This window comes from Octopus sinensis, linkage group LG12 (assembly GCF_006345805.1).
Source record: "Octopus sinensis linkage group LG12, ASM634580v1, whole genome shotgun sequence".
Classification (NCBI taxonomy): Eukaryota; Metazoa; Mollusca; class Cephalopoda; order Octopoda; family Octopodidae; genus Octopus; species Octopus sinensis.
Genome location: NC_043008.1, coordinates 60,112,112 through 60,131,403, shown reverse-complemented (window position 1 = coordinate 60,131,403; position 19,292 = coordinate 60,112,112). Strand labels below are relative to the sequence as shown.

Here is a 19,292-nt window from a genome sequence, read left to right as displayed (position 1 = left end):
ACAGGCTTCTTACCACACAGCCATGCCTGCGCCTATGTTACAGTTTAAATTTTAGTTTTGCAAAATGTCTAAATTCAGCGTTGTAGTTCTGCCGAAGTGTAAATAAAGTTAAGGGGCTAAAACACGCATTTAGTAGGTATTTATTTAGTGTTATGAACGAGCCACCAGCACTGGTATCATTATCATCATTATCATTATCATCAAAGGCGGCGAGCTGGCAGAAACGTTAGCACGCCGGGCGTAATGCGTAGCCGTATTTCGTCTGCCGTTACGTTCTGAGTTCAAATTCCGCCGAGGTCGACTTTGCCTTTCATCCTTTCGGGGTCGATAAATTAAGTACCAGTTACGCACTGGGGTCAATATAATCGACTTAATCCCTTTGTCTGTTCCCTCTATGTTTAGCCCCTTGTGGGCAATAAAGAAATATATCATTATCATCAAAACTTTTATTAGCAAAAGCTATACTATGGTACTCCTCATTAATACCAACGTTGTCATTGCTGCCGCCATTTTATTCAATACATTTATCTGCGTCATTATCATCTTCCTCATCTTCCTTATTATCAATGTCAACACCATCATTACCAGCAGCAGCAGCAACAGCAGCGGCAGCAGCTATTTTCGCTATATTCATGTCGATTATATATACACCTCCTTCTTAATGTTTCCACAGACGAAGTTGTTCTGAGTTAAAATTCCGCCGAGGTTGACTTTGTCTTTCATCCTTTGGGGATCGATAAACTAAGTACCAGTTGCGTATTGGGGTCGATCTAATTGACTGGCTCACTTCCTCCAAATTTCATAAGGTGATCCTTTCCTTGTATTCCGTATACTTCATGATGTTGTAGCCGTAGGTCTCATAGATTCATATTCTTTAACAAAAATCAATTTTAAAACAAATTTTCACGTTTACTATAAGTAGGTAGCGTACATCAGGATGAAAGTCATTGTATCAACCTTTCGTAAATGACTGGTGCCACAGTAGGTCGAAATGAAGAGCCTGTCCCTTCAGAATTTGAATTCAGAACGTAAGGTTACCAGCGAGGAAATTTGAACTTAGAATGTGAAGTTTACTATCAATGGGATTTATGTTCTTCCTCGATATCATTTGTAAAAGTTGCTTTTAACGGGACTTGAATACAGAATTCTTTATATTATAGGCAGAAAGACTCAAAATTTGAGGGAGGGATCTAGACAATTACAGCGACTTCTGTGCTTATTCTGTTCTACCCTGGAACAATGAAAGGCAAAGTCAGGCTCGGAGCCTAAATTTAGAAGGAATACTGCTAAGCATTTTGTCAGGCGTGCTAACGATATATCCAGCTAGCGCGTTTCATTTCAGATCAGAACGTAAAGAACCATACCTAGGTAGTCTACTCCAAGAATTCCGCGCAGTCTATTGCCCGTATCTAATTACAGGATACGCAGAAACGAACGCATGACTATAAATCGACATTTAGGAAGCAAATTCAACTGATTTTTATTATATTGTTACATTTTTATTATATTTTTAAACCTTAATCTATTTCTTACTAACACTAAATATTGCCTTAATGCGGTAGATGTTGCTTAACATTCAAAATTGATTTATTTCGAGAGATTTCTTCCTAGATATCAGCTTTCCATATTGTTTTCCGTTCGAGAATTTCTTACTTTCCAAAATATAAAAATTCCAGGAATTTTTCTGCTACAAAGATATAATTTCTAAAACGAAAAAATATTAATAACAACAACAACAGCATTAGCAACAACATCAAGAAAACGAAATTTCGGTAGTAAGCTACACAATTTATATATTTTATTTGTAATATTCTCATGTTTCCGAAACTTCCAAAGTAAATAAGATAAAAAGATATTATCAAATGAATTATATATATATATATATATATATATTATATATATATATATATATATATATATATATATATATGTATGTATATGTATGTATATATATATATATATATATGTATGTATATGTATGTATGTGTATGTATATATATATGCGAATACTTTTTAGTTATTTACTGATTTATGTTTATGCTAAGCTGACTTTATTTCTTAGAATTTAAGTGAAAAATTAAATACATGCAATAGAGTGCATTGTTTATGCGAGAAACGAGAAAGCAGACATATTGATGCACAAAAGTGTAACCTCTCATGATTATGTGTGCACACATATCTGGGTCTATTTCTGTCTTTCCGTCTCTTACAGTTTTCCCCTTTATATTTTCTTGCCCTTTTATGACTCCTTCCACCTATCCACTGTTTTCTGTGATTTTTTGGTTGTTGTTGTTATTGTTTTTTGTAATTCTCTCTGCCTCTCACTTACACTCCCGGAATTTCTATTCTATCATAATAACTCCCCCCCTCTCTCTCTATCTCTTTCTCTCTTTCTCTCTCTCTTTTTCTCACTCTCTCTCTCTCTCTTTCTCGCTCTCGCAACCTGCTTTCTCTCCCTGTCTCACTTTCTTCTACTTTTTGCAATTTTGCATTTCATCTGTTTAAATCTCTCGTCGTGCGAACTCACACACACACACACGCACACACACACATATATATATATATATATGCACCCACGTCTACGTACGTCTACACATGTATCAATGTCGATATATATGCATACATACGCAAACACATACGCACACACACACACAAATAAATATATACATATATATATATGTATATATATACATATGCTTATATATAAGCATAAACATATACAAAAGCATATACAAATATATATACACACACACACATATATATATATATATACATAGATAGATATATATACATATGTATATATATATACAAATATACATATATATACATATACAAATATACATATATACATACATATACATAAACAAAGATACATATGTACATACATACATATATACATATATATATAGAGAGAGAGAGAGAAAGAGAGAGAGAGAGACACACACACACACAAAATCCTCCACTATTACAAAATATAGTATTAGTGATGCAAGATGTACTTATATATGGTTGGTAAGGATGGATGTCACGGGGAAACTGAATGCTCCATAGAATATTTCTGCATCTTGGCGTGCTCGCACACATATACATGGGTATGTGTGTGTGTGTACATACATGTCTATATCAATATATGCGTATGTGCGTGAGAGTGTAAACGTGTGTATGTGTGTGTGTATGCATTGGATGTGTGCGTGCGTATGTTTGGAGCTACGTAGCGTGATTGTGAGTAAAAAGTCAAAAGTCAAATGGTATATATATAAGAAATACTTTGATTGAAAGAAAACAAAACAGCAGAGCAAAACTGAAGCTTTACGCACACACACACACACACACACACGTGTATGTCTATGTATATGTGTCTGTGTATGTGTGTAAGTATAGGTTGGTCGGTATGTCGGGCGGTATGTAAGTATGGCTGAAGTCTCTAGTATGCTGGCATTACAGTTTTCTCACTGCAATTGTATTAGACAAAGAAAAACAAAAACGGTACTAAATTATGCAACTAGCTTGCCAGAAACTGAATCTCCAATCTCTAGTAAAAATATTATTTCAGCCAAAATCTAGGATCGATAACTTATTCAGAATATGAATATGGACAAAATCTATTTTTGGAAACCTCGTGGAAATGAAAACCCTCGAATTTTGCGGCACTCTCATCTCATATTCTGTATATGAAATTGCGCTATTTCTTTCACTCAACACACGCACACAACACTTACACACAGACCAATACATATATATATATATATGTATATATATATATATGTTTCTATGTGTGTATGTATAAATATACATATGTATGAGGGAATATATGTATGTATGTGTATATATATATATATATATATATATATGCATGTATAAATATATACGTTTGTATATATATATATATATATATATATATATATATATATATTAAAACTTCATTGAATTAGTAGGTTGCAGTTATTTTGGCAACTTTACACAAGTGCAATTTTGCTTTAATAAACTTTGACATATTTATACAGCTGTTTAAAATCTTCAAGATATTTCCTAATTGGCTATATTAGCCACTACTATTATTATTATTATTATTATTATTATTATTATTATTATTATTATTATTATTATTATTATTATAGTTTCTGTTGTTGTTGTTGCTGTTAGTATTATTATTCTACGGTAACATCGGTAGAGCATCGGATTAAATGGTTAGCCACATTACTTCCGGCTCTACGTTCTGAGTTCAAATTCCACAAAGGTCGACTTAGATTTTATTCTTCGGCGTGCGGGGGTCGATGTAATCGACCATTAAATTATGTACGAGATGTCTACTGTGTTGCGTCACCAGACTAGACTACACTCTCGTACACAATACTATCTGTCTGTGAATTTGAAGCAATATTATTGTTGTTGAAAAGGTTACCACTTGACGCGTTTAATTTGACTTCCAGGCTTGAACTCCTGTTAAATCTACTAGCCAGCGTGCAAATACCTGTGTTGTTACTCAATTTGCTAAGCACAATACCCAATTTTTTCTCAATTCACATCATGTTCTCTTCAGAAAAGAAGCACTGGATAAATGTTATTTGCTTTGCACTACCTCTAAATAAATATATGACGGTCAGGAATGGAATATCAATGATATGACGGTCAGGAATGGAATATCAAAGATATGACGGTCAGGAAGGGAATGTCAAAGATATGACGGTCAGGAAGGGAATGTCAAAGATATGACGGTCAGGAATGGAATGTCGAAGATATGACGGTCAGGAATGGAATGTCAAAGATATGACGGTCAGGAATGGAATGTCAAAGATATGAAGGTCAGGAATAGAATGTCAAAGATATGACGGTCAGGAATGGAATGTCAAAGATATGAAGGTCAGGAATAGAATGTCAAAGATATGACGGTCAGGAATGGAATATCAAAGATATGACGGTCAGGGATGGAATGTCAAAGATATGACGGTCAGGAATGGAATGTCAAAGATATGACGGTCAGGAATGGAATGTCAAAGATATGACGGTCAGGAATGGAATGTCAAAGATATGAAGGTCAGGAATAGAATGTCAAAGATATGACGGCCAGGAACGGAATGTCATAGATATGACGGTCAGGAATGGAATGTCAAAGATATGACGGTCAGGAATGGAATGTCAAAGATATGACGGTCAGGAAGGGAATGTCATAGATATGACGGTCAGGAATGGAATGTCAAAGATATGACGGTCAGGGATGGAATGTCATAGATATGACGGTCAGGAATGGAATGTCAAAGATATGACGGTCAGGGATGGAATGTCAATGATTTTCACTTGATCGGGGATAACCTAGCGCAAAACAACATCAACAGCATTATTACTATTGCAAGTTTCCGGCAATATCCCTGCTATAGATACATTCAATCATTCTGGGCCAGAGCTGATCTAGAGTTCCCACCGGTGTACATTAAATCATGAGTCTCCTGAATCAGGTCTGATCTGGCGCAAAGTAACAATAGCAACAGTACTGCTATCAAATCCTTTAATCCAATCTGAATTATGTCAGAGTTGATTTGGAGCTAAATAATAACATTAATAGCAATAACAACAGTCTTGCCCTCAACGCCTCGACCATTAGTCTGCTGAATCAGGAATGACCTACGGCCAAACTGTCTGCCTATATGCTCTTTGTACAACTTGAACGTTTGATCTAATTTACGATTTAGGTCAGGGTACCGAAATAATGGCTTCTTATATAGACGTAAGCGTGCACTTTGGCAAAGTAGGTTAGTCGATACCATCGGATTCACTAGTAGACAAGTACTTTATTTTATCGACCTCAGAATTTGTGAAAGAACAATTTGGTCTCATCAGGGTAAACAGCTGGAACAAATGTGGCAAGGAATTTATAATGATTCTACCAGTTCGCCGCCCTGAGACACAGAGGCTCTTAAAACACGAAAAGTACTCACTAGCATTCTTCACTGTACAGTAACAGTAATCTCTCGCCATATCGCGGTTCGCCTATCGCGGTTTACCTATCGCAGTTTATTATTTAAGCTTACGTCGATTCATCCGTGGTGTTGTTTAGAATTTATGAAAAAAATAAAGATATACAAATTATAAAAATTAAAAAATATATAAACTACTGTTTCTACTTCGCAGATTTTCTCCTACCGTAACAACCGCGATAGTCGAGGGAATCACGTTTGTAATTTGTAACAGGGAGATCAAATCTCCTTGGAATAACCATTCAATTCAATCGACTGGACTCAATAAATCAGGAAACGTAGATATTAATTAATATAAGAATGATATTTCTGCCGAGATCGACTTCGCCGTTCCTCCTTTTGGGGTCGATTAAATAAGCACCAGTTACGAACTGAGGTCGATGTAATTGATTTAATCCCTTTGTCTGTCCTTGTTTGTACCCTCTATCTTTTGCCCCCTGTGGGCAATAAAGAAATAAATATAAGAATGTTATTTCCGAGTTCACTTTTGCCTTCTATCCTTTCGGGGTCGACTACTTGAGGTTGATTGGGGTCGATGCAATCGACTTAGTCCCTCCCTCCTCGAAATTGCTGGCTTTGTGCGAAAATGTAAAACAAATATAAAAATTATATTTCAGTCAACTATATCGCATTTTCAACAAAACATTGAGCTAGTGCTTTGCATGATGGGAAACTATTATATCAGTTTCGTTAATGTTTCCAGAAAATTGACAAATATTAGCTATATGTTAGTGGCAAAATGTCAGAGAGATTTATAACAAATAGATTCTTCATAGATGAAAACTTAGAAAGATCTAATCATAGAAATGACTCGAAGGATTTTTATACTCTATTTTAGTTTCCCTATATATACTTGATGAAATTGTTATACAACCTTAGCAAGACCTGAATAGACAGTTGAATTAATTACTAGATAGAATATGATGAAATCTTCTCGGTATGTTGTAAGCAACAGCAATATCTTCACAGTAGTTATTAATTTGATTTACTTACAAACCGTGTTTTCTTGCTTTCGGTCACATTACTACCCGATAGATGAAGCTGAAATTAGATTTATGATTATATTTCCCCTACATTTACGCATTTCCCTTCAGCTAGGCATTTTCGTTGTATTTTGTTTTGTTTCCCCTTTAGATTGCATTTTCCTTATCATTTTCAATTTGTTTCTTTGTCTTCCGTATTCCATTCCTTTTCTTTCCTCACTTTTCCCTTCGTACTTCCTATACGTTTCCTTGTAACATGTTTACGCATAGGTTTGCATATATGTGCATATGAACGTACAAACATATATATATATATTATATATATATATATATATATATATATATATATATATAATTATATATATATATATATAATATATATATATATATATATATACATATATATATATATATAATTATATATATATATATATATATATACATATATATATATATAATTATATATATATATATATAATATATATATATATATATATATATATATATATATGTACGTATGTATGTTTGTATTTATTTATTTATGTGTGTATGCATGCGTATAAATATATATTATTGTTAAACCAATGTGACAGGAACATTTTAAAACAAACATGTGCAAGTCTTGTATGTCTATACGTCAAAAACATGTAGCCATTTCATGTGGAAAATCTGCAAAATTACATCCCTACATTTAGTTAATAATTACTGAGCTCAAAAAGGCATGTGGGGGATTAAGTTTCGAAACTCTATTAAGCTCCTATCTGGGTTCAGTTCTCTTATAGCAATGATACTTAAAAGAAGAACGCACAACCATTTATAAAATGCTAAATCGTACAACAAAAAACATCTAGAATATATCTGGGGGTGATTTTTCGTTTTGTTATCCCGCATTAAGCCCTATGATAATTGTTAAGAATTCGCCTACACAATATGTATCAGGAGAGATTTGCAAGATGTATCTTAATTCGTACAGAGATAACCGATTAAAAGTAATTTAAATAGGAATAAGAAGGAAATGGGTTAGCTGTGACTTCGACGTTTCGACTCGTTCACCTTCATCAGACTCCTAAATTATGCATATGTATATGTGAGCGTGTGTGTGTATGTATGTATGTAGGTAATGGGCTCCGTGTGAGTAGTCATCTAAAAGTTTTTTGTGCATCTTGATGTTGACATAAGTTCCTTGCTTTTCCTGATGAGAAAGCGGCATAATATACTCTTTATTCCTTCGCAATTAGGAATATGCAGCCTTCGAAACATATGTCGAAAATAAAGAAATTTTGTTAATTCGTCGTTCAACTCCATTCTTTCATATATGTATGTATGTATGTATGTATGTATGTATGTATTTGAGAATTTGTATAAACTTCAAGAGAACAAGAATTAATTTTCTTATGGAATAGTGGATATCGAATACAAAACAAAAGTTATATAAGCTGCTTGTGTGACTCGAAACCACATCTGTAAACTTGACAGACCTTCTACTATTGAACTAAAACAATCCTTCCATTGTCTCTATTAATTTAAGAGACTTCATTCTTACCAGTGAGAACTGTCTGCTGTTGGCGCCACAAGAATGGTCATATACTCCGAGAGAAAATGAAATGTTTCTTGTCTGAAATGGTAGATCTCGAAGTAGATAAAGCCATAAATAAGAACACGTAAATATTGGTTTAAAATGTCTTCTGGACAGAAAAACCCGACGGTTGATCATGTGACTCAAACCCATTAATATTTATAGCTTTATATACTTCGAGATCAACCATTTCAAAACCGATTTAGTTCACGTTCTCTCGAGCTTTATATAAATTCTTATGACGTATGTGTGCACGTGTGTCCTTGCGTTTTATTCTGCTCTCACCATTAACGCTGACAATTTGGGTTGGATTCGTTATGTTGCCGTAACTTTAAATTCGGCAAAGGAACTGATAGAATAAGTACCAAACTTTAAAAAGTAACAGGAATCCATAATTCCGACCAAACTTGTCAACGAAGCGCCCCAGCATGACTGCAGTCCATTGACGGAACCATGTCGTAAAGAATAATTAAAATAGATACAGGCATAAATATATACACAACTATGTTTATGGTGGCATATATACATATAAATATATATGTATATGTGTGTATATATATATATATATATATATATAAATATATTATATTAAATTAGAGACAAAATCACTATTATGCAAATCAAACAATGAAAGACTTAAGCCAATACATAAATTAATTTATATTATTTAGATATGTAACAATTATTAAAAAATATAATTAATATCCACTACGATCGTTTCCTGTCTTCTGTCATCAAATTTTACTATAAAATTTTTACTATATTTTACTATAAAATTGGATTCAATCCTAAATCTGATTTTTCCCTGTAAGTTTGGATTTATTCCCTAATATTTATTATATATAAATATATATATATATTTACATGTACACATATATCCATTTATAGAGATATATATATATATCCAGCTATAGATATAAACATAATAGTGTATATATATCTGTGTGTGTATGTATATGTATACGTGTGCGTGTATGTGTGTGTCTACACGCATACATGCATATAAACACACATGCCATGCATAAATATAAATATATATAGGGAGAGAGAGACAGGCAGACAGACAGACAGAGAGTGCTGCATATATGTATAATTTTGTATGTCTTAATGACAGGGACACACGCATGAGTTTCAGTAAGCCAATTATTCCCAGAGATATTTAATTACCAACTTCGTTAGCCAAGGCATGGGTAATGACGAAGAGATTTAATTTACCGAAAGTATAAGCACCCTCAAACGAACAAAACCGTAATATATGCTGTGTTTATATTCGGTTAAAACATTACAGCATTCTAATTTCCCACGCTCTCGTGTAAATTGTTTACCAGGCTGCGTCATCAGGTACAAAAATAGCTCTACTCTGAGCACAAATTGAAGTCACATGTATCAAAGAGATGTTTTTATATTTGACAAATACTGATGGCATCTTGTGCAAATAAAGTGACAAACATCGAATTCCTGAATTCCTAAGACAAGCAAATAGCTGCAAGATTCTCCTTAATTTTTCGGTGCCTTTAATAGAGTCCACACCATTACGATCGTTCTGGCGAGTTCTCCAGTTTGATGACATTTTCTCCTTCCTCCAACCAGACGTTACCGGTAATATCTGTTTCTTTATTGCCCACAAGGGGCTAAACATACAGGGGACAAACAAGGACAGACAAACGGATTAAGTCGATTACATCGACCCCAGTGCGTAACTGGTACTTAATTTATCGACCCCGAAAGGATGAAAGGCAAAGTCGACCTCGGCGGAATTTGAACTCAGAACGTAACGGCAGACGAAATACGGATACGCATTTCGCCCGGCGTGCTAACGGTTCTGCCAGCTCGCCGCCTTGGTAATATCTTCCCTCCAAACTAAAAGATTAAAAACATAAGAAGATTTAATAATACAAGCCCAGTTCATGGAATACCCTATGAGAAGAAAGAACCAGGAACGCTTAGTGACAAGTAGAATATTGACAGCTAGAAGAAAGCGATGAGAGAGGATACACGGTAGCCTTACCAGCTGGCTTCAGAAATATTGATTCAATAACGTGATAAGTTGTGGAGAGAGTGAATGGAAGGGTATGGGAGACCATGATCACGGATCTCTGTAGGCACGGAGCATAAACAAAAATTTAACAGAGCCGAAAGTTATCGAACTAAATTGCTTCAACTAAAATATCTTATAGAGATTCATACTCAGCTTTTGTAGTGATAATGATTACTCTTTACTGTTTACTCTTTTACTTGTTTCAGTCATTTGACTGCGGCCATGCTAGAGCACCGCCTTTAGTCGATCAAATCGACCCCCCAGGACTTATTCTTTGTAAGCCCAGTACTTATTCTATCGGTCTCTTTTGCTGAACCGCTAAGTGACGGGGACGTAAACATACCAGCATCGGTTGTCAAGCAATGCTACAAGGACAAACACAGACACACAAACATATACACACACATACATATATATATATATATATATATATATATATATATATTATATATATATATATACATATATACGACAGGCTTCTTTCAGCTTCCGCCTACCAAATCCACTCACAAGGCTTTGGTCGGCCCGAGGCTATAGCAGAAGACACTTTCCCAAGGTGCCACGCGGTGAGACTGAATCCGGAACCATGTGGTTGGTTAGCAAGCTACTTACCACACAGCCACTCATTTTAGTAATTCTGTGTTAGATTTTAAAGTTTGTTACTACAATACTTTTTATATTAAAATTTGTCACCGTAAAAGGGTTTGATTCAATATTGATTCTTGTAACGTCACATGTTTCACATCAGTTGTTATCGTTGTAGAAATTTGCCGTAAGGAAGCTAACATCTGCGGCAAGTAAAAAGCATTTTGATGTATAGACTAAAGGCAGTGCGTCAGCTGTTAGCTTCACCTTATCAATGATGCGTTAAGAAAAACATATTAGACAAAGAAAGCGTTTTTGTCGTCAGTTTATGAAGTTGATAGTAGGTAGGTACTAACGTTGCGACTGGCTGACAACAAGTCAGATAACATTTCAAATATCTTGTTTATATTATAATAACCTTCTGCGTATATAGTGTGAATGAAAGTAAGCATATGGTAATACTCTCCCATTATATTTTGTTCGAGAAGTATCTAAATACTGCGACCTACTTTTCTTTAAAATTGTTCGACGCTCTCCTCTTAACACGAATTCATAACGCATAAATGTTTGCAGATATATAGAAGTCGTTACCGTAAATTGAAATCGTTTTTTCAATGTTTGAATACAAAGCTTTTGACATCTATTTTCTAAATATATTTTCCTCTTTTTAATCAAGGGGATGATTTTTATAGGAAACAATAAAGATAAAGGGACAGTGATGTCTTTATATAGTGATGAATTTTAGCATATATGTATATCTGAGTGTATATGTATCTGAATATATGTATGTTTAAATATGTATATACGTGTATGTATGTATATATGTATGTATGCATGCATGTACGTATGCATTCGTGTAAGCATGAATGCATGTATATATGTATATGAACGTATGTATGTATGTATGTTCACATGTATATATGCAGCACAGAAATGAGATTTGGACAGGCCATGTAAAAAGAAATCTTGTACAATTGTTGTTTATACACACTTTAAATACTATTAAACATCTATCTGTTGACACTTAAATATTTTGACGGCTATTTTCGTAACTAACAATTTCAGCGTAATGTATCCAACACGTAATATTCTCCAGCTATTCAACTACCATCCTTTTATAGGTGATAATAGTTTTATGGGATTATATTCAACAATGTGAAAGAAGAGATGATTTCACGTTATTCTTTCTTTTCCTAATATTCAACAGGCCATAAACATTTTTTTACCTCAGATTAAATCTGTGGTAATTTCTTCTTGAAAATAGGCAATTTTTAATACGTTTCACAACTTATTATGGCGTAACTGAGAAAAGCCTGTCAGGTTTTTCATTTTCATATTTGAGAATATCCGTCATGTTTATGAAACTCGACACTGACTGATGTAATTGAAAGAAAATAGCGTAATGGAAACATAGAAAATAGAGAATTATTGAAGTACATAAAGAAAAAAATGATGTAAGTCTCACGTAGGTGCAGGAGTGGCTATGTGGTAAGTAGCTTGTTTACCAACCACATGGTTCCGGGTTCAGTCTCACTGCGTGGCAACTTGGGCATGTGTCTTCTGCTATAGCCCCGGGCCGTCCAATGCCTTGTGAGTGGATTTGGTAGACGGAAACTGAAAGAAGCCGCCTGTCGTATATATGTATGTATATGTATATATGTGAATGTGCATGTTTGTGTGTCTGTGTTTGTCCTCCTAGCATTGCTTGACAACCGATGCTGGTGTGTTTATGTCCCCGTCACTTAGCGGTTCGGCAAAAAAGACCGATAGAATAAGTACTGGGCTTACAAAGAATAAGTCCCGGGGTCGATTTTCTCGACTAAAGGCGGTGGCTCCAGCATGGCGGCAGTCAAATGACTGAAACAAGTAAAAGAGTAAAAGCGAGAGTAAAGAGTAGGTTCGACAGGTTTTAATTTACTTCAAGTGTGGTCTCAGATTTGCGTAAGTTTCGAATAACTTTAAAGACTCCGCCGGTTACGACGACGAGGGTCCCAGCTGATACGATCAACGGAACAGCTTGCTCGTGAAATTAACGTGCAAATGGCTGAGCATTCCACAGACACGTGTACACTTAACGTAGTTCTCGGGGATAATCAGCGTGACACAGAGAGTGACAAGGCTGACCCTTTGAAATACAAATACAACTCATTTTTGCCAGCTGAGTGGACTGGAGCAACGTGAAATAAAGTGTCTTGCTCAAGGACACAACGCGTCGCCGGGAATCGAACTCACAACCTTACGATCATGAGCCGAATGCCCTAACCACTAAGCCACGCGCCCTCACTTTCGAATAACTAGATACAAATTGACAGTAAAGCAAACATAATTAATAAATCTGGTGTTATGTTTTATCCTAACTTTCTGCTAAATCCGCTGAACAAATTTACTTGTACCTTAGATACAGAGTTTTCAGAGGACGACCTTGTGGTAAAAAAAACACGCTTTACAAATACTCGTTATTCGCCAATCGGTCTAAATAGCTAATCGTTTTGTCTAAGTCATTTTTGAATTATGCCTTATGTTTATTTGCTTTATATTTAGGTAAGGGTACATATGCGCACAGAAATATATTCTATAAATATATATAGGCGCAGGAGTGGCTGTGTGGTAAGTACCTTGTCTACCAACCATATGGTTCCGGGTTCAGTCCCACTGCGTGGCACCTTGGGCAAGTGTCTTCTACTATAGCCTCAGGCCGACCAAAGCCTTGTGAGTGGATTTGGTAGACGGAAACTGAAAGAAGCCCGTTGTATATATGTATATATATATATATATATATATATATAATATATATATATATATATGCGTGTCTGTGTTTGTGTGTCTGTGTTTGTCCCCCTAGCATTGCTTGACAACCGATGCTGGTGTGTTATGTCCCCGTTACCTAGCGGTTCGGCAAAAGAGACCGATAGAATAAGTACTGGGCTTACAAAAGAATAAGTCCCGGGGTCGAGTTGCTCGATTAAAGGCGGTGCTCCAGCATGGCCGCAGTCAAATGACGGAAACAAGTAAAAGAGTATATATACCGTTACATCTCCTCCCACAATAAACGGTTGCAAATTCACAAAATCAAACTGTAGAAAATATATGATCAATTTGACTAATGAAATTCACGTTTTGCTCTCATTCAGCTCTGTGCAATCACAGCTGGATATGTTCTCTTAAATTTGTTCGATCCCGGGTGATTACATTCGTGAACACCTCATGCATGGCTGAAATAATGTTGGTCGCATTCTGGAACATGTAGTTAACTGATCTGGACCGCCACACATTTCATCTATCAATCTTTGGAGTTTCTAACACCACGTTTCAAAGAAGGCCCACCAACCTCGTGATCAGGGACTCATTTTCTAACTAGAACCCTCGACTCCTACGAGCCTGGAAATGGTCTCTTAACTTCTTTAATTATGCCACACACCCTCCATATATCTGGAGTACCGTGCATTTTCTTTCTCTGTAGCTTCAAGTCTGTGTACCCGCCGTTGGTTAGCCCACACATGATACCCTGCTGGGTAATGCACTTGCCTCTTACTAATTTCCAATATAACCAAATGTCACTAACCCCCACACTCACGCCTTACTACCAACATTTATCGTGCCCTGCATTTAATTACTTATCTATTTCCACTTTCTAATATCTAACTTATCTATTACTGTGTTCTTTTGTCATTTTCGCCAACCATTCTCTAGAGTAATCTCTCCAAAGTCCCTACACCGAAACGTTAGAAATTATTCCACTAAACTTATTGACCTCTACGTCATATTGATATATCTGAAATACGTTTGTCTATCTATCTATTTATCTATTTATCTTACCCAGATTCGGAACAAATTATTCTTTACAATGAAATAGGCAGTAAACACCTTCAATAATATTTCGTCACGCATTAAAAATTATGGAAATTAAATGAATTCTGCTTAAGAATAATACACACGTGATTCTTGACTGCTCACTTAGGTGCATATAGATAAAAACATTTAATCCGGTAGTTTATGCTTCCTTTCGCAAAGATGTTCCTTTTTCAAAGGTGTTTCAGAGCAATGTTGCGTATGAATTTTTAAATGGAATTAACACTTTCATGTTTTATATAATTTTATATACATCTAGGAAAGTAGACAATTCATACTGCAAATCTATTAATGACAACAGACATTTTGTTTCTGAAGCCTATGAAGTTTGTATTTTAGTATTGTTACTTTTTACAGTTTATAGATTGTACTCTGTGATACGGGAAGACTAAAATACTATCAACGGCCAATACAGGTATTAATAATGATAGATCCAGAATTAAAGATAAAAATATTTAAATATCAATCGGCCCATGATCGACTCTCTGTCATCAAAGCATTTAAACAGAATCCCCGCAACTCTTCAATACTAACTCACTTTCCAGAAAAATATCAAGAGCAATGTATAATTGATATCTCTACATTGAATAAAATTTATCTTGGTTCTTTGATTAAAATTATATGAATCATTTTATTATCCATATTTTATCAAAGATGGAATGACTAAAAGTCTTTTAAAGGTAAAATTACATCGAGATATTGCTCTGATAACTCACTTAAACGAATTTATATCTTCTGGCGCTTTCTCTATAAAGTTCTGAAAAGTTAAAAGTTCTATCCGTTCAGAAGATTAAGCATTAACAACTCTTTCTAAATATTATATGACTATCATAACTAAGTGTGGAGGCACATGGCCTAATCGTTATAGCATCGGACTCGCGGTCGAAGGGTCGCGGGTTCGAATCTCAGACCGGGCGATGTATGTGTTTATGAGCGAAACATTTAAGCTCCACGCGGCTCCGGCAGAAGGTAATGGCGAACGTCTGCTGACTCTTTTGCCACAACTTTCACTCTTTCCGCCCGCATCTTGCAGCTCATCTGCGACGGACCAGCGCCAAGGAAACCGGGAAGCCAGCCGTATGACTCAGGCATGGCTTGAGAAGGAACAAACAACCATAACTAAGTGACAATGATTGTCAATTTTCTCTCACTCTTTCTCTCTCTCTCTCTCTCTCTCTATATATATATATATATATATATATATAACAATTTAGGAATGGCCTAAACAGGCCATTCGTCCACCAGAAAGAGCAGCCAGAACTCCAACCGCCAAGTAGTGTAATTCGGAAATAAGGTGAAAATTTAAAAACATTTACCCTAATTCATCTTTTATACGATGCATCGTTTCAGTGTCTTTAATGATAGACCAGCTTAATTAAATTAAATTAAGCTAGTCTACCATAGGTCACACTTCATCAGTAAAAGAAACCTGGGAGAGACGGATATACACGAGGCGACTGTATCAATGCCTCGGGAATATCTGTCTTAAAATTTTCAAGACCAACGCATTCGCGCCAAACTTATCGGCAGCAAATATAAACTGCCGATTAATCTCAGAATTAGTCAGAAAATTATCAATTAATCAATTTAGGGTAGAAAAATTCAGTAAAAAATTATCGCTACCAGCGGCCTAGTGGAAAAGAGAAAATAGTCAAAGACTAATATGTATAAATATAACAATTAGGAATGGCCTAAACAGGCCATTCGTTCCACCAGAAAGAGCAGCAGAACTCCAACCGCCAAGTAGTGTAATTCGGAAATAAGGTGAAAATTTAAAAACATTTACCCTAATTCACCTTTTATACGATGCATCGTTTCAGTGTCTTTAATGATAGACCAGCTTAATTAAATTAAATTAAGCTAGTCTACCATAGGTCACACTTCATCAGTAAAAGAAACCATATATATATATATATATATATGCGTGTGTGTGTATCAGGCGTGACAGTGTGGTAAAAAAACTTCCTTCCCAACCACATAGTTCCGAGTTCAGTCCCACTGCGGGGTTTGGTAGTCGGAAACTGAAAGAAGCCTGTCATAAATGTTTATGTGTACATGCATGTATATCGATATGTGTGTGTTTTTGTGTTTGTGTTTGTCCCCCATCATCGCTTGACAACCAGTAATGGTGTGTTTACGTCTCTGTAACTTAGCGGTTCGGCAAAACAAAAACAGACCGATAGAATAAGTAGTAGGCTTAAGAAATAAGTCCTGGTGCCAATGTTTTCGACAGCCGTTGAAGACGGTGATCCAGCATGGTCCAGTAAATTGGCTGAAACAAATTATATATACAGGTGCAGGAGTACGTATGTAGAAAGAAGCTTGCTTCCGGTTTACTGTGATTCATTTGTTTCGTTGGATTTGTGTGAGATAGACGTGTTTTTTTGGAGGGGTGGGGGTTCTGCGACATTTTTCCTCTTCAGTAATGGAGGGGTTTCGAGTGAGGGGTTGCGAAAGTTTAAGTTGTTCTGTGTCAAAGATGGAAAGCTGCCCTCCCTCAGTGTAAGTGCCTTCTGAGGAAGAAATGGTAGAGTGCCTGAAGGAAATAGACTAGGCTATGCAAAATAGAAGTTATGCTGCAACGACGGAAGAAAAGTACGAAGAAATAAGGAATGCTGAAAAGGGAGGGGAACGAAGTGAGGGTCTTTCGCATCGAAGAAGTCTTAAAGAAAACAGTGGAAAAAACGGTAGTTTATAAGACGTACTCAGTGACAGCTTGTTTCCTGGCTGGGAAACATACGTAGCCTGGATTTCATCTGATCCATTCCCTCAGTTTGGATGTCTGTGCGCGTGTGCGTGTGTGTGTTTATAGAGAGAGAGATGTAGAGAGAATTGTATCCCAGCTTTGTTCATCAAGTAAATTGTTTTAAACAGCATTTACGTTATACGCGATCATCTATACGAACTAATGTATAAACACCCTAAAAAATTTACCCAAACGTATTGCCATGTAATACAGTAAATTCTGGTCGCTGGATCTAGACTACACGTTGATTCATCGTTCAATATGTCATGTGTCTTCCTTCACTTTCATGGAACAACTGAAAAATATCTATTTCTTTACTACCCATAAGGGGCTAAACACAGATGAGACAAACAAGAACAGACATACGGATTAAGTCGATTACATCGACCCTAGTGCGTAACTAGTACTTAATTTATCGACCCCGAAAGAAGGAAAGGCAAAGTCGACCTCGACGGAATTTGAACTCGGAACGTAACGACAGACGAAATACGGCTACGCATTTCGCCCGGCGTGCTAACGATTCTGCCAGCTCGCCGCCTTAACAACTGAAAATATATGTTTATTTATTACCCACAAGGAGCTAAACACAGAGAGGACAAATAAGGACAGACAAACGAATTAAATCGATTACATCGACCCCAGTGAGTAACTGGTACTTAATTTATCTACCCCGAAAGAATGAAAGTCAAAGTCGACGTCGGCGGAATTTGAACTCAGAAGGTAACGCCAGACAAAATACGGCTATGCATTTCGACCGGCATGCTGACGGTTCTGCCAGCTCCCCGCCTGTTTTTTTTAAAAAGAAAATCCTTTTCTATTCTAGACACAAGATCCGAAATTTTGGGGGAGGGGACCAGTCGATTACATCGACCCTAGTACGCAACTGGTACTTAATTTATCGAGCCCGAAAGGTAAAGTCGAGGTCGGCGGAATTTGAACTCAGAAAATAGACGGACGAAACATCGCTAAGCATTTCGCCCGGCGTGCTACCGTTTCTGCCAGCTCACCGCCTTAACAACTGAAAATATCGATGGTAAAAAGCAATATTATTAACAATATTAAAATATCCGTTCAAGTTGCAAACACGAGTCCACTACTTTTTTATATGACAACCTTCTACGGGTTTCCATCTCTACCTTTTCTTTATAACACACCGTTTCCTGACAACGTTTTCTTGCAGTGATAGGAATTGATAAAACATAGTAAACATTGCATCCGAGCAATCCATCTCCCTGTCTGTCATTCTACTGTACACAATGACACGTTTCCATGAAATAGAGCAACTCCATTGAGTAAACGTTGAGTCTATTCTGTGCTCATATCTATTTATTCAGAAACGAATTGACTGAAAACAAATACAGTCAGTTTTATATTTGCATATATGTGTTTATATATATATATATATATATATATATTGAGAGAGAGAGATTTATATATATATATATATGTATGTATATATATATATATATATATATATATATATATATATATATACATGTATGTATATATACATACACATATATATATATATACATACATATAT

At 35.7% G+C, this 19,292-nt stretch overlaps 1 protein-coding gene across 3 annotated transcripts in view; it reads left to right on the top strand.

Annotated features, from left to right (window-relative positions):
- The window catches only part of LOC115217933 (cell adhesion molecule 2), a 436,290-nt gene that overhangs the window by 220,382 nt on the left and 196,616 nt on the right, over window positions 1-19,292 (top strand). The window contains exon 1 of one of the 3 annotated variants that reach the window (XM_036508027.1): window positions 11,468-11,498. The exons of the other annotated variants lie outside the window; for them this stretch is intronic. Coding sequence (XP_036363920.1) covers window positions 11,483-11,498 — 16 coding nt within the window. The 5' untranslated portion in view covers window positions 11,468-11,482. Of the gene's footprint in view, window positions 1-11,467; window positions 11,499-19,292 lie in introns of those variants that run through there. 3 annotated transcript variants of the gene reach the window in all.